At 37.7% G+C, this 13,504-nt stretch overlaps 2 protein-coding genes across 2 annotated transcripts; one reads left to right on the plus strand and one right to left on the minus strand.

Annotated features, from left to right (window-relative positions):
- Positions 1 to 4,463: 4,463 nt before the first annotated feature.
- Positions 4,464 to 7,438, minus strand: sec61b (Sec61 translocon beta subunit). The gene is made up of 4 exons (NM_001110044.1): positions 7,348 to 7,438; positions 6,606 to 6,703; positions 5,756 to 5,857; positions 4,464 to 4,924 (listed from the first exon to the last, which is right to left on the minus strand). The coding sequence occupies exons 1-4, from the start codon at positions 7,348 to 7,350 to the stop codon at positions 4,837 to 4,839; spliced, it is 291 nt and encodes a 96-aa protein (NP_001103514.1). The 5' UTR covers positions 7,351 to 7,438; the 3' UTR covers positions 4,464 to 4,836.
- Positions 7,439 to 7,786: 348 nt separating this feature from the next.
- Positions 7,787 to 12,790, plus strand: alg2 (ALG2, alpha-1,3/1,6-mannosyltransferase). The gene is given in 2 exon segments (NM_001030489.1): positions 7,787 to 8,341; positions 11,737 to 12,790. Coding segments are annotated over 2 exon segments (1,215 nt in total). The 5' UTR covers positions 7,787 to 8,029; the 3' UTR covers positions 12,640 to 12,790.
- Positions 12,791 to 13,504: the final 714 nt, after the last annotated feature.

The raw sequence follows: 13,504 nt of genomic DNA on the forward strand, positions 1-13,504 counted from the left end.
GTAATGAACCAGGCTGGGAGTTTTTAAAAGCCTCAGGAATCTTTTGCAGGTTTTTAGAGTTAATTTGTTGATTCAGATGATTAGGTTAATAGCTCGTTTAGAGAACCTTTTCATGATATGCTAATTTTTTGAGATAGGAATTTTGGGTTTTCATGAGCTGTATGCCACAATCATCAATATTAAAACAAGAAAAGGCTTGAACTACTTCAGTTGTGTGTAATGAATCTAAAATATATGAAAGTCTAATGTTTATCAGTACATTACAGAAAATAATGAACTTTATCACAATATGCTAATTTTTTGAAAAGGACCTGTATATATATATATATATATAAATATATACAGTGGCTTGCAAAAGTATTCGGCCCCCTTGAACTTTTCCACATTTTGTCAAATTACAGCCACAAACATGAATCAATTTTATTGGAATTCCACATGAAAGACCAATACAAAGTGGTGTACACGTGAGAAGTGGAACGAAAATCATACATGATTCCAAACATTTTTTACAAATAAATAACTGCAGTGCCTCCACCTAGAGGAACACACCTCAAGGGACTTTCCACTAGGAATAATCACACACAGTTTTGCAGCAATATCAAACTTTATATAACAACTTTATGGATAACTGATTATCGTGCTCTGAGGAACCTGTGCAGTCTATCCACTGCTGGCATAGTCAGTCTCTATAGGTGCCTAGTTCCCACTTGGTCCAGATAGACCACAACCCTTTTTGTCAGTTCAGTCCAAACCCCAAGAACTCCTAAGTCCCCCCCCAGGTAGCGCTACCTGCCCCAGAGTACCTTCTTCTGTGGAAAGATGGCTACTCCCACGTAGCAGGCAAACAAACAATACCTGTTCTCACCAGGGGACACACACAGAGATTCCACAGAGGACTTTGTACTCCCTGGCAGCCCAGCAGACTCTTATCCTTTCAATCTGAATGCACAACACTTTGTACTGGCTGCTCACTCTGGATCTCTCCTTTAACACTGGCAAACAACAGCAGGTGCTCCCTTTATCAACTGCTGGGCCTGCCCCTAGATTTTTTGCTCTAAGCCCTTAAGCACACCTCCTCCCAGAGGTGCACTGCTGCATCCAGCCAATCGGGTCCCTCCCCAGTCTGCAGCTAGGCTGGATGATATCACAGACTGAGAAACAGTGGACAGGGTTCTCTGATCCCCTACACCTTCTATAGCCTTATTTGCATATGCACATATGGATTTGGTTTGGTATTCAGCCAAATCTTTCACAAAGAATTTGGGGTTTGGCTGAATCCTAAAAAAGTGGATTCAGTGCATCCATAATATTTTGTGATCCAAACAATTTGAGCAAAAATAGTGGATTCAGTGTATCCCTTATATTTTGTAATCCAAACAATTTAAGCACTTTTGCAATTTTTCTTTATTCATTTATTTCATGAAAACGAAAAAGTGCACCCCCTGTCCATCTGGTGAGTCAAGGGATAAGTTACTGATAGTTCCTTCACCAGCTCAGCATCAGTCAACATTTGTATGTAATCTTTATTTTTTAATGTTTCTATTGGCTAAACTTTGCCAGGGATGGGCTGCAGCTGATTGTGCACCTGTTTTGGGGAGAGAATGGCTAGAGGAGACAGAGCAGCGAGATTTGATTTGGACATAGTAAGGAAAAATGGAGGTGTAGATTTTGATGTGGGTATCACTAAAAACATGGAGGACCAGAAGTTATATTTACAAACTGGTATCTGTATTAACCCTTTAAAGGACAATGAAAGGTTAATATAAATTAAAAGTAAGGCATTCTTTTTAAGTACTTACTGCATATCTAAATTCCCAGATCCCTGCTTGCTTCTCTGAGATATGGTGCTGGCAGCCTACAGCAGTGTGAAGACTACAGTGACATCACTGAAATCTCTCTCCCCTTCCTGTAGGCTGCCAGCGACAGCCTTCTTATTCTCTGAGCATGTGTGTAACTTGATCCTGTCTCCTGTTCTGAGCTACACATGCCCACCAGCCAATCAGAAGCGGATCTGGCAGAGGGGAGGGGGGGAGGGAATGAAACACGTGCAGTATGAAACAAGGAGGGAAAGGAAGGGAGAATACCTTTTTAGAGATGGCTGCCTGTTCTAGAAAATGTGAAGTAAGTGTGACTGAGTAAATATTTGATTAGGTGAGCCAAAAGTGTGGTGTTTTTACTAAACAATAGGAGGACTATTGGGCAGTAAGCTTTTTAAATATTGACTTGCATTGTCCTTTAAGTGCAACGTAGAATCTACATTCTGTGGATAAAAGTACCTAAGTGCCACAGAGCACTTCCAGGTCTACACTTTTGTTTGGGAGTCTCTGTATGCCACATAGTTTGGTAAATGTATGCATATATAATTGGGCATCTAACTGTTAGTAGACCCCTGGTGTTCATATTTAGGATGTTTTATGTGAATAAGTTACAAAAAGTGGGGCATATAATTGGGTAACTTGCAAGCTTTGACACAATTTTCAGAAATTACTTAAAAAGATTTACATTTAGCTTAGCTTTGTTGTTTGATGCTTTGTCATACAGACATATTTACCCATTTTTGATTCAACAAAATGCATATTATTTACTAGCCACTTTTACCATACATACAGTAAATCAGGCACTATATGTTTTGGTAGTAGAAATACAGTATGTGCAATGATATATGCATGCATAAACTTCCTTTTTTGGGTGTCTAAACGCCAGATACTTTTGTAATCTTATGCACAATGGGCATCAAACTGTTCAATGGACCCTTGGCATTCATATTTAGGATATTTTTACTTCGTACCTAATTGCTATGTGGGAGATGCTAACTTGCAAAGTGAAAGTTTGAAGTGATTTTTTCAGAATTTCCCCGCAATTTTATAGAAACCGTTCAGAAAAGCCTTGATGATTGGTAATTAGGAGTGGAAAGACATAGTTGCTCATTTTAGATTTAGCAGAATTTAGAACTTTTCAAAAAAATGTATGGTTTTCTGGGGTAAACCTACTGTTCCAGGATTTTGAGCTTTGGAATGTAAAGTATGCTATAGTCTGCTGTAGTGGTTTATAAATTCGGCGATTTACTGCTTTGAGTTTTTTTATTTCTAGAAGTCAGAAATCATCATAAAACTATACATATCTTACCAAATCAATTTATTTTTTGTGTATAAAAAAAAAACATTTTTTTAATAATACCCTTCATCATAAGTACAGTTGCAATATTTCTTTTTTTGATATCTAGAGCTCTAAATCTTGTTCCAGAAGTGGAAATACACAAATACACAAAAAGGCAGATTTAGAAAGCTCAGGCTTTCCTGAAATAAAACAATGTATAGGTTTTCCAAAGCCTTATTGGTCATGTTTTTCACAGAAAGGATTAGGCTAATAAATTGTAAGGGTATGCAATAGGCCCCTCCAAGTTAGTAAGAAGGAAGAGGCTCTGCCCCTGCTGGAAAAAAAAGGCTGTTAATTTGGGGTAAGTCTAAATAATTGATAATTTCATGTATGCAGATATTGACTAAAGCAACTGCCAAGACAGTAAATGGGAAACTTGTTGAATGACAAATTTATGTCTCAGGTTGTTAAAAGCCAATCACAATTCTTTTTATACTGGATCTAGCAATCTCTATCAACACAGAACATAGAGAAAATGTCCAAATACCAAAACTCTTGGGTAAAAAGGTCCATAATATTCTAATTTAAGGTCTGTTGCAAAAAAGCAAACAAAATTGGTGAACAGGAGCTTGGACAGTGCAAATGCAGTGGATGTGATTAACTTGGATGTTGCCAAAGATTTTGATTCAGTGCAGCATAAACCACTGCTGCCTGAACAGAGGTCTGTTGGTATTGGTGTCCAAGTCTTACTTCAAAAAGCAATTCAGTTTGACATGACCTATCCTTCAAAAAAAAACCATGGTTACCACTACTTATGCTATTTTCCAGAAACCCAATTGGTTCTTGAAACAGTCTGCTCTATTGCATATACTGAAAAAAGAACCAATTAAACACATTTAATTTTCCTTATTTACAGGAGTGTGTTAATATGATTAATTTGAATGTGTTTATATGATTTTCCTTGTGCTTTAATTGTAATCTCGCATAGGCAGAGCCCACTTGAATTGGTTGTTCTTGTATGTTTAATGTATACACCCCATTTATTGTAAAAAGCTGCAAAATGTTGTTTTTTTCTAACTACATAATAGCAATAGCGTAATCCAAACATCAAACATGCAGCAACATCTCAGCGCATTGCATGCTAAAAACAGCACTAGCAGAAAGTAACTTTTTCAAGTTTAATCCTTGCTTAGCCTTTAAGTTAATTTCAATGTGGTAAGAATTGTCTTTGCCCATTCAAAATATATTTTAAAAACACTTTTGTGGAGTACTAAATTAACTTGTGGAGTTCATAACTTTGTAAAAGAAATGTGTTATTTATTGTGCAGGCTTCTACTTAACAGCATTCATTAAATATTACACATAAGTAGACAGCATAGTTTATTGAAAGGTTGACAAAATGAATGAACAAGAAGTCTTACAACCTGTTAATGGAGATATGAAGTCAGAAAGAAAGCACTTGTGTTAGTTCTAAACTATGTATCTTCTCAGTACATTGGTTCTGATCCTCTTGAGTGACAATACTGCTCCTGTCTATCGTGCGAAGCAGCAGCCAATGGTTAATGAGCAGAGTAGCAAAACAAAGCACACTTTTCTCTTGACTTTTGATTCCTTTCACATTATGCAGACTAACTTATAATGCAGTTTTTTTTTTTATATCCTTATTCTCTGCAGAATAATTCAGATAAAACATTTGGTCCAAATCCTGATGGTAGTATTTCAGAGCGGAGAGGATAGAATCTAAGACCGTGTGTATTTGCCCCAAATATGCAGCATAAAGACAGATGCAATAAAAAGTAGACTCATCACCAGCACTGGAACTGGCCCGCTGAAAATAGAGAAGAAAATATATTACTTTAAGCATCTCTTCTGGGACAGACAGTGGATAGAAAAACAAATGATTTTTTAACCTTTTCATGAAATAAACTACTGCAAAAGTAACACTCACTGGTATACAACAAGTTAACTGGTGGCAACACTACCTTAAAATTGAATCTGTGTAGGAGATAAATACCTGCCGTCTTGTATATAATTATGAAGAGACCTAGTCCAGTAGGACAAAGTTTTGACCAAAACTGGATATAGACTAACCCCCCCCCCCCCCGCCAAAAAAGTAAAATGTCATCCGTTTGTTAGAAAATAACAAGTCTATAATAAATATAGACTACCTCCCCGCCATAAAAGCAAGAAGAGTCATCCGTTTGTTAGAAAATAAAAAGAGAAAAAGAGACAATGGGGGGGGGGTAGTCTATATCCAGTTTTGGTCAAAAGATTACACAAGTTCACCGTTGCTCTATGAAGCACAAAAAACTATTTGTTCCTATTTTTTAGAATTATTTAGTATTTATCAGTGGGTGAAAGTTCACGCTTTAATAAATACACTTAAAATTCCCATAAAACTGAATAAAAACTGGGTGAATTTTTCTGTGGTGCCCTTATTCCACTAGCTGTCTGGGAATATTTGAGAAGAAAGTGGCAGATGAGAATTGATGTTAATAAACCTAAGGTATTAATTTTTAGTTTTATAATGCAAACATTCATCATTTATTCAGAGAAGAGCACAGAGGACAATAACATTTGCATTCATAATGAACTTGTACATTTACAAAGCAGATAAAAATATTTTTGAATACAAAATGTTTTACACTTTAAAACTTACACTTTAAGACCCGGTGAATCCTCAGTGTAAAATCGCCACATGCCTCCTGTGCCTGCTGATGTGGTACGACCTGCACTTCTTGTGCTGCTGCTTGCATTTTTTCTTATTTAAAATAAACAAAGGCACAAATGAATAAGTAAAAAAAAAAAAATATTTATTCAAGGCAAATATATCTGAATTAGAATATGTTCATTTTCTCCTTACTCAATGCCTTAGCAAAGCACGACTGCATTTACAATTTTCACTGAGCTACTTGCTCAATCTAAACTGTATCTCTCAAAGTAGATTTTTCAATAAACCTTTTTTTTTCACCCATAATCTGGCTATCGTACTTTCTGAGGCATGAGCTGTGGTTTATGCTCTTTATGGAGTGGGGAGGAGGGGATAAACTTTTAACTTTGCTTTTTATATGTGCCAGTGGGTCTTTCCCAGGCAGAGGGGGTGGGGGAAGTTAAACAAAAACAACTTTTCCTTAAGAGAAAATAAACATTTGTCATAACAGAATAACATTTCAGTACAAAACTGCACACATCTAATCCAACTGAACAATACTTAACACAAACACATATTTTCACCCTCAGCTATTATGTAACTTTTGCGGACATCCCTTCTAGAGGAAGGAGAAAAGCTCATTTAAACTTTTTGCAAGTTATATTAGAAAAGTAAAAGACAGGGATGGAACTTTTACAATGCTTTTCATTTTGAATAACCCTGCGTGGAAAACCGGCAACTACATGCCAAAAATTCCCCTTCTATATATTTCAATTTAAAATTATTTCAGCTGATAAATTAGATCAATGATATAACAGAAAGCAAGCAAATATTTTTTTCTCAATAGTCCTATAGATACCTTTGTCTGACGGTAGAACCTGCAGTTCTGGGTGCAACAGCTTTACTTGGTGATCGCGAAGATGCACCGACATTGGTAGCGCTTGCTGCTGGTCCAGGCTAAAAACAAAAACAACGTACTGATAAAGAACATGGTTAAACACAGAACCCTGCTACACAGACACCCATATATATATCATTTAGAATCATACTTTTCTGTTATTAAGGATAGTTAACTAACGCACATTAAATAGAAAGTGGATTGTACATCTGCCTCTTACCAAAAGAGGATAAATACGATATAATGTAGCAGAGTTGTTACTGCAGTTTCATATTAGGTATAAGCCATTTCAAAGCGGCAGTTTTGTCAAGAGTTATTACAAGAGAGAAGAGAATGACAAATGCAACGTTCATATTATTAATACTTCATTAATATTAAGTGTTCTTTTTAATACATGTTGAGAAATAGGATTTTATGATCTATACATATTATTTAATTAGCAATCCTCCCTGCCCATATATTTGATAAAATATTTTCTCCCCTCGCATATCAGAATTGGTGCACACGCCTTTAACATTTTATATGACCATGTAATAGCGGACCACATATGAAGAAGATCACAGATACTCAATAATGAATTAAGCAGCACTGCCACATACATTTATATAAAAAGCATTATAGGAAATATAACACGGCAAAACCCCCCATCCTTTACGCAGAGCATAAATTGCTCCTTTAAATCAACCTGAAGTCGTTTACTTACCATTGTGATCTATGTGCACCTTTACAGCAACTCTGTACTACAACTGGTCTTACTAAACGCCAGGCTGAAAGAGCTCAGGGTTTAGAAGCCAAGATCGACGTAGCATTAGGCGCTGGCCAATCATGTAGCACGTTTCAGAACATAGTCATCATTTCCGCTTGAGAGCCTTTCCCCTTGATAGTGTAGGACACGTCATCAAGGTGTCTCAAAAACTGCCTGATTAAAATTTCTGGCAAATGTTTGACTTTCTATATAAATGTTTTTAGTGCTTAAGGTCTACGTGTGTAATCCAAAATGTAAACACGAGCTGATAAAATATTAGTCTAGCCTGTCCCGGGATATAAGACTTACATACAGACAAGCGCTGAGAACAGCTAAAAGTGGCCATTTTGCTGACGTGTCCTTCGCTCACCGGCCCGGAAGTATGTGTGATTGTGAACGCGGATGTTAAAAAAAAGAAAAAAAAATATCGTACAGGTTACATTACATTGTGTGACATATATGTTTATTTTATCTATTGGCCTGTGTGAGTTTGTACGTATCGAGAGCTGTGTAATAATTGCGCCTTCCCCACTGCCTTTAGATTCCCTAACCATGATTCAACTAATAGGAGTGTCTGTTATTGCTTGACTTGATGCTGAACAAACTGCGTTTGGCTGTGCGCAGTGTACGCTGAGAGATTATGGGCCCTTCGGTTCTGTTTGTTCACCCAGACCTCGGCATTGGGGGCGCTGAAAGGCTGGTGGTGGATGCGGCTTTGGCATTGAAGTCCCGTGGCTGTCATGTTCAGGTGTGGACAAGTCATTACGACCCTGATCACTGCTTCTCGGAGACTCGTGATTCCGGTATTCCTATAAGATGTTGTGGAGACTGGCTTCCCCGGAGCTTGCTGGGCAGATGCCATGCACTTTGCGCCTACATACGCATGATCTTCCTCACTCTCTACATAGTATTTCTTAGTGGGGAGCAATTCGATGTAGTATTTTGTGATCAGGTGAGTAGTTTACATGGCCGAAAGGCCACAATGTACCTGAAACAATAAACCTAAAGTTTGTTTTCATACAGGTATATATAGTGAATAATTTACCCCCTGTTGTAAAATATAAGGATATTTTAAGTTATTAAAGGAAAATAATATAGATCTCTATAAAAATATATTGCATAAACCTCTTATGTAAAACACCTAAATAAACAATTTTTATAAAAATATACCTTTTTAGTATTATGTAGTATTGGGTACTCCTAAATAGAAAATTGCCACTTTAAGAATTAAGTTCTGCCTCCTGGGATCATAGGATTCACAGTGCACACATACAAGCTAAGGCACACATACATGCTATGGCACATCAGCCAATTAATGGGTAAAGTTCTGTCTTTTGCTTCCACACTTTTTCCTGTTAAAAAAAAAAGCTGCATTATTTTTGGTCATGTGATCTCTGAGGGAGCACACAGCCCATCACTAAATTGTGGATCATGGGAAAGTATGTAAAAGGGCAATATTTACTGATATATATATTCCACTTTGGTGGGATTCTTTAATAGGTCACTTCAAATTAATATAAAATATCTGTTGGTTAAGTATTTATTCTGGGGGTATAGTTTTCCTTTAAGGAGTTCCATGACCATATAAAATCACATGTCCATAGGCTGAGTGCTGTTTTACAACAGGGGTACATTATTATAATACACAAGATTCAGTTATATGACAGTAATTACTTAACTAAGTACTGATTAATTAAGTAATAATAAGAGTTAAAACTTCCTAAATATGAATGCATGGTGACTTTTGAACAGTGTGATATCCAATGTCCATATATTTACCTAATTAAATGCATCTAGGGACCCTCGTAAATAAACTTTGGAAGTAACTCATTGCTGGTGCAAAACCTGCCTCCCCAAAATGAAAATTAGTGCACATGTATTTTATTGCCTGGCAATTCAGTTCCTGTAAACAAAGTACCCTACCTGCATATTACATATTATGTGTATGTATTAATCAATCTAAAAAATGTGTAAATATGCCTCTAAATGCACACCATGAAAAGTACAGTACAATTTCCCTGAGATCTGTTACTAAGAGCATTTATCAGGAAAATTAAAAATAAATTGACACAGAACAGAAGCAGCTAGCTATGTTGGTAGCTGAAGCCACCCACTTTCAGACAGCTTCTATGAGATGAGTGCATGCCTCTTCACTGCTTTTCCACTTCCAGCTTAATTTTATGTATGACATGCTGTGTTTCCAAGCAAGACAAGTGTTGCTTCGTATGGCAACACGGTCTTGTTTGAGTAGTGCTTGTGGAGAATTAAAGCAAAGGGGCAAGGATTCTTACCCGAACCTGCTCTAATTTGGTTAATATTGACTTACAGGGCTGTTTGGAGCCCCGGCATTTTGAATCTCTTTGGGCAGGGGACAAAATACTTGAATTCATTGTTTTAGCAACAAAAAGGCTAAACAAGTAAGCTTTGTGCTCCAATACAAATTTTGAGGCCAGCTCATAACTAACTGTGGTGCACACAAAGAATTTCTTGTACTAAAAAACTAAATTAGGTAGGAAAGAATCACTAATAAAAAAATCACATTCTTCTAAAAAGAAAATCTATTTACTCACTAGTGCTCTTCTTTCCTATGGATAAAAGTACTGTAATGTATGTTATTTTCTGCCTATAAAGTAATTAAAGGAGAAGGAAAGGCTAAGTCATTGGGGGTGCCAAAATGTTAGGCACCCCTAAGTGACTTAAATCGCTTACCTTTTACCCCAGGCTGGTGCCCCTGTTAGGAGTGAACAGCACCAGCCCGGGGTACCTGTAGCGCTTCCTTCTTCCGCGTTGGCACGCTGCGCATTAGAGTGAAAAGCCGAACTTTAACAAGAAAGTTGGCATGTGCCAGCCCAGGGAATTTGCCACGGAAGAAGAAAGCGCTCGCTACAGGTACTCTGGGCTGGTGTGGTTTTCTCCTAACAGGGGCACCAGCCCGGGGTACAAGGAAAGCGATTAAAGTCACTTGGGGGTGCCCGAGTGACTTAGCCTTTCCTTCTCCTTTAAGGATACAGGAGCCATGAGTGTGACTGTGCTTCATGGGGAGGTTGCGGTGGCTGCTGAGTAGACAAGGATTACTAATGACGTTAGATGCATATTGTTAAGGTGCCCATACACTATAAGATCCGCTCGCTTGGCGATGTCGCCAAGTGAGCGGATCTTCACCCGATATCCCCACCTACGGGTGGGCGATATCGGGTAGCAAGTACTTAAAAAAAAAAAAATAATCAGATCGTTTGGCCCTGGGGCCAAACGATCGGATTACATTTGTGGTTATGGGGCAGTCGGTTCGGGAACCGCATCAACGAGCCGATGCGGTCCCCGATCTGACCAGATTTTCTAACCTGGCTGATCGAGATCTGGCCAATTTCAGGCCAGATATCGGTCGGCCAGGCAGCTCTGTTTGGCCCATACACGGGCCGATTAGCTGCCGAATCGGTCCAAGGGACCGATATCGGCAGCTATAGTCGGCGCGTGTATGGGGGACCTTTAGGCCTCTTACACAAGCCTGTACTTTTTAATGTTGTACATCACTATAATGCAGGTGGACCGAATTTCATTCAGCACTTCCCTGTGGCAGAGAGAGTATTGAAAAAGTATAGGCTGTGTATTTCACGTGTTTTTTTGCACTGGAATGTATGAAAGATCCACAGTAAGGGACTGCATAAAGATACGCCTGAGTGTAGGAGGCTTTGGAGTCATAGATAGACAGAAGTGTGGTTTTGGGCAGTAAAGTGGGAAAAGGTACTGTATAAACGGGCAGGATAACCCCTTTTCAATGTTAGTTCACTGAACCATGGCAATATTTAAAATGAAAAAGTCATATTCTACTTTCCAGTTTGTACAAACACAGTTAAAACAAATTAGCTGTCCACTGAGAGCCCCTTAGTGTAAATAACCCCCCCCCAACTGCAGCCTGTAACATAAGGAGCAGCACATTATACCGTAGGCTTCTCCATGGACTGGTGCTTTGTTTTAATTGTGCTTGTATGCGCAGAAAGGAGAATGTACTTTCAGTAATAGAATTTATTACCCTTACCCTGTTTAATACAATAAATAAAAACATCCATACATAATTCTCTGTTAAAAAATTAGGCAATTGGATTAATAGGATCATATTGATGGGATGCAGGCCATTGGGATGAGGATTGCATCAACATGCTAATGTGTTCCTTATCCTTACTGGATTTTGAAACCTGCCAGATAACGGTGGGGCAGGCCTGTCTGAGGGCCCCATACAGGTGTCAGTAAGCTGCTAACTAACCAACAAATGTCATTTAAAGACTAATAATACATGGTATTAATGATAATAATGTTTAACTAAATGGGTAATGTTTTGTTTTATCCTAGGTGTCGGCTTGCATTCCTTTTTTTAAACTGGCCAGAGATTCAAAGAAAGTACTTTTTTATTGCCATTTTCCCGACCAGCTTCTGACTCAGAGGCTATCATTGGTAAAAAGGATGTACAGAGCCCCAATTGATTGGCTGGAAGAAAAAACTACTGGTATGGCAGACTGCATTCTTGTCAACAGCTATTTCACTTCTGCAATTTTCAAAGAAACATTTGCTTCATTAGCTCACATAGAGCCAACTGTTCTCTATCCATCACTAAATGTGAGCAACTTTGAATCAACAGTGTTTGAAGATGTAAGTGACCTTTTTCCTGCAAAAAGACAAAATATATTTCTCTCAATCAATCGATTTGAAAGAAAGAAAAATCTTCATCTTGCTTTGGAATCGATGTGTAAGCTTCGCAAGAGGCTTAGCTTGTTGGAATGGGAACGTGTTCATCTCATATTGGCTGGAGGGTATGATGAGAGAGTATTGGAAAATGTTGAACATTATGTTGAACTCAAAGAAAGTGCTGTCAAATATGACATTAGTAACCATGTTACATTTTTAAGATCCTTTTCAGATGAACAAAAACGTAATCTACTCCATAATGCCATATGTGTTCTTTATACACCAAGCAATGAACATTTTGGAATAGTTCCTATAGAGGCTATGTACATGCGCTGCCCAGTCATAGCTGTTAATTCGGGTGGTCCTTTGGAATCTGTTGAAAATAACGTAACAGGATTTTTGTGCAGTCCTAACCCGGAGCAATTTGCTGATGCAATGGAAAAGTTTGTTAAAAATCCTGATCTTAAAAATAGAATGGGTGAATCTGGACATATAAGAGTTAAGAGCAAGTTCTCCACTGAAGCATTTTCAGACCAAATTTATGCTCACGTTTGCAAATTAATTCATTAAAATGTCATGTAATACCTAGACAAATCTGAGTAACAATTTCATAAATGTATCCGTATTCCTATCAGCCTTATATGTCAAACTACTTCCTGTTCTAGCATTTCAAACAGTCTCATCTTGTTAGTTGAGGAAAATAAACTTCACTTGTACTGTATAAATTATTTAAATAATGGCATTTTGTGGATATATTTTGTATAACCCCAAAATCTTTTGTATTCAGTATCTTGGTGACATCTGGAAAATGCTAAATGGAAAGTGAAAGTAATGGTAGTTAAAATCTAAGCTGTCAATCATATATTGCCTTATGTGTGTCTATGCCTCAGGCATAGACATAGAGCAGGTAATCTATGATTGTCAGATCAGAATTTTAAATACATTTAATACAGGTATGGATGACTTAATTTGTTTAATTTGAGGAGACTGCCTCATACAGATACAAATAAACAAAAGGAATTCTGGGAGTGAATTCCAAACAAACAGGGTTTTCTAAACAACTTAGGTAGCACTACACTGATGAGCCTCAAGAAAGGCGAAACCGGCGGTCTGTAGTTGGGAATCTGATCAGCTATTATCCTGGCTGCTGCTTTAAAACCCAGTGGGTGAGCTTTAGCCTATAGGATAACCCCATGGGATTTTTTTTTTTAGAAGTATGTTTGGAATTCACTCCCAGAATTCGCTTTGTTTATGTTTAATTTGCAAAGGCCTTTTATTTTATAGCTTTTTTTTTATGTGTTGGTGACAGGTCCCCTTTAAAATATGATATGGCGAGGTAGACCACTGTAAGTTACTAGTTGGATGGCAAAGAAAGGCTTGCCATTTGCTGCTCCCTTTTATTTTCAGTGTTTTGACTGAAAAACATGGGTCTAGT

This window comes from Xenopus tropicalis, chromosome 6, assembly GCF_000004195.4.
Source record: "Xenopus tropicalis strain Nigerian chromosome 6, UCB_Xtro_10.0, whole genome shotgun sequence".
NCBI classification, from domain to species: domain Eukaryota; kingdom Metazoa; phylum Chordata; class Amphibia; order Anura; family Pipidae; genus Xenopus; species Xenopus tropicalis.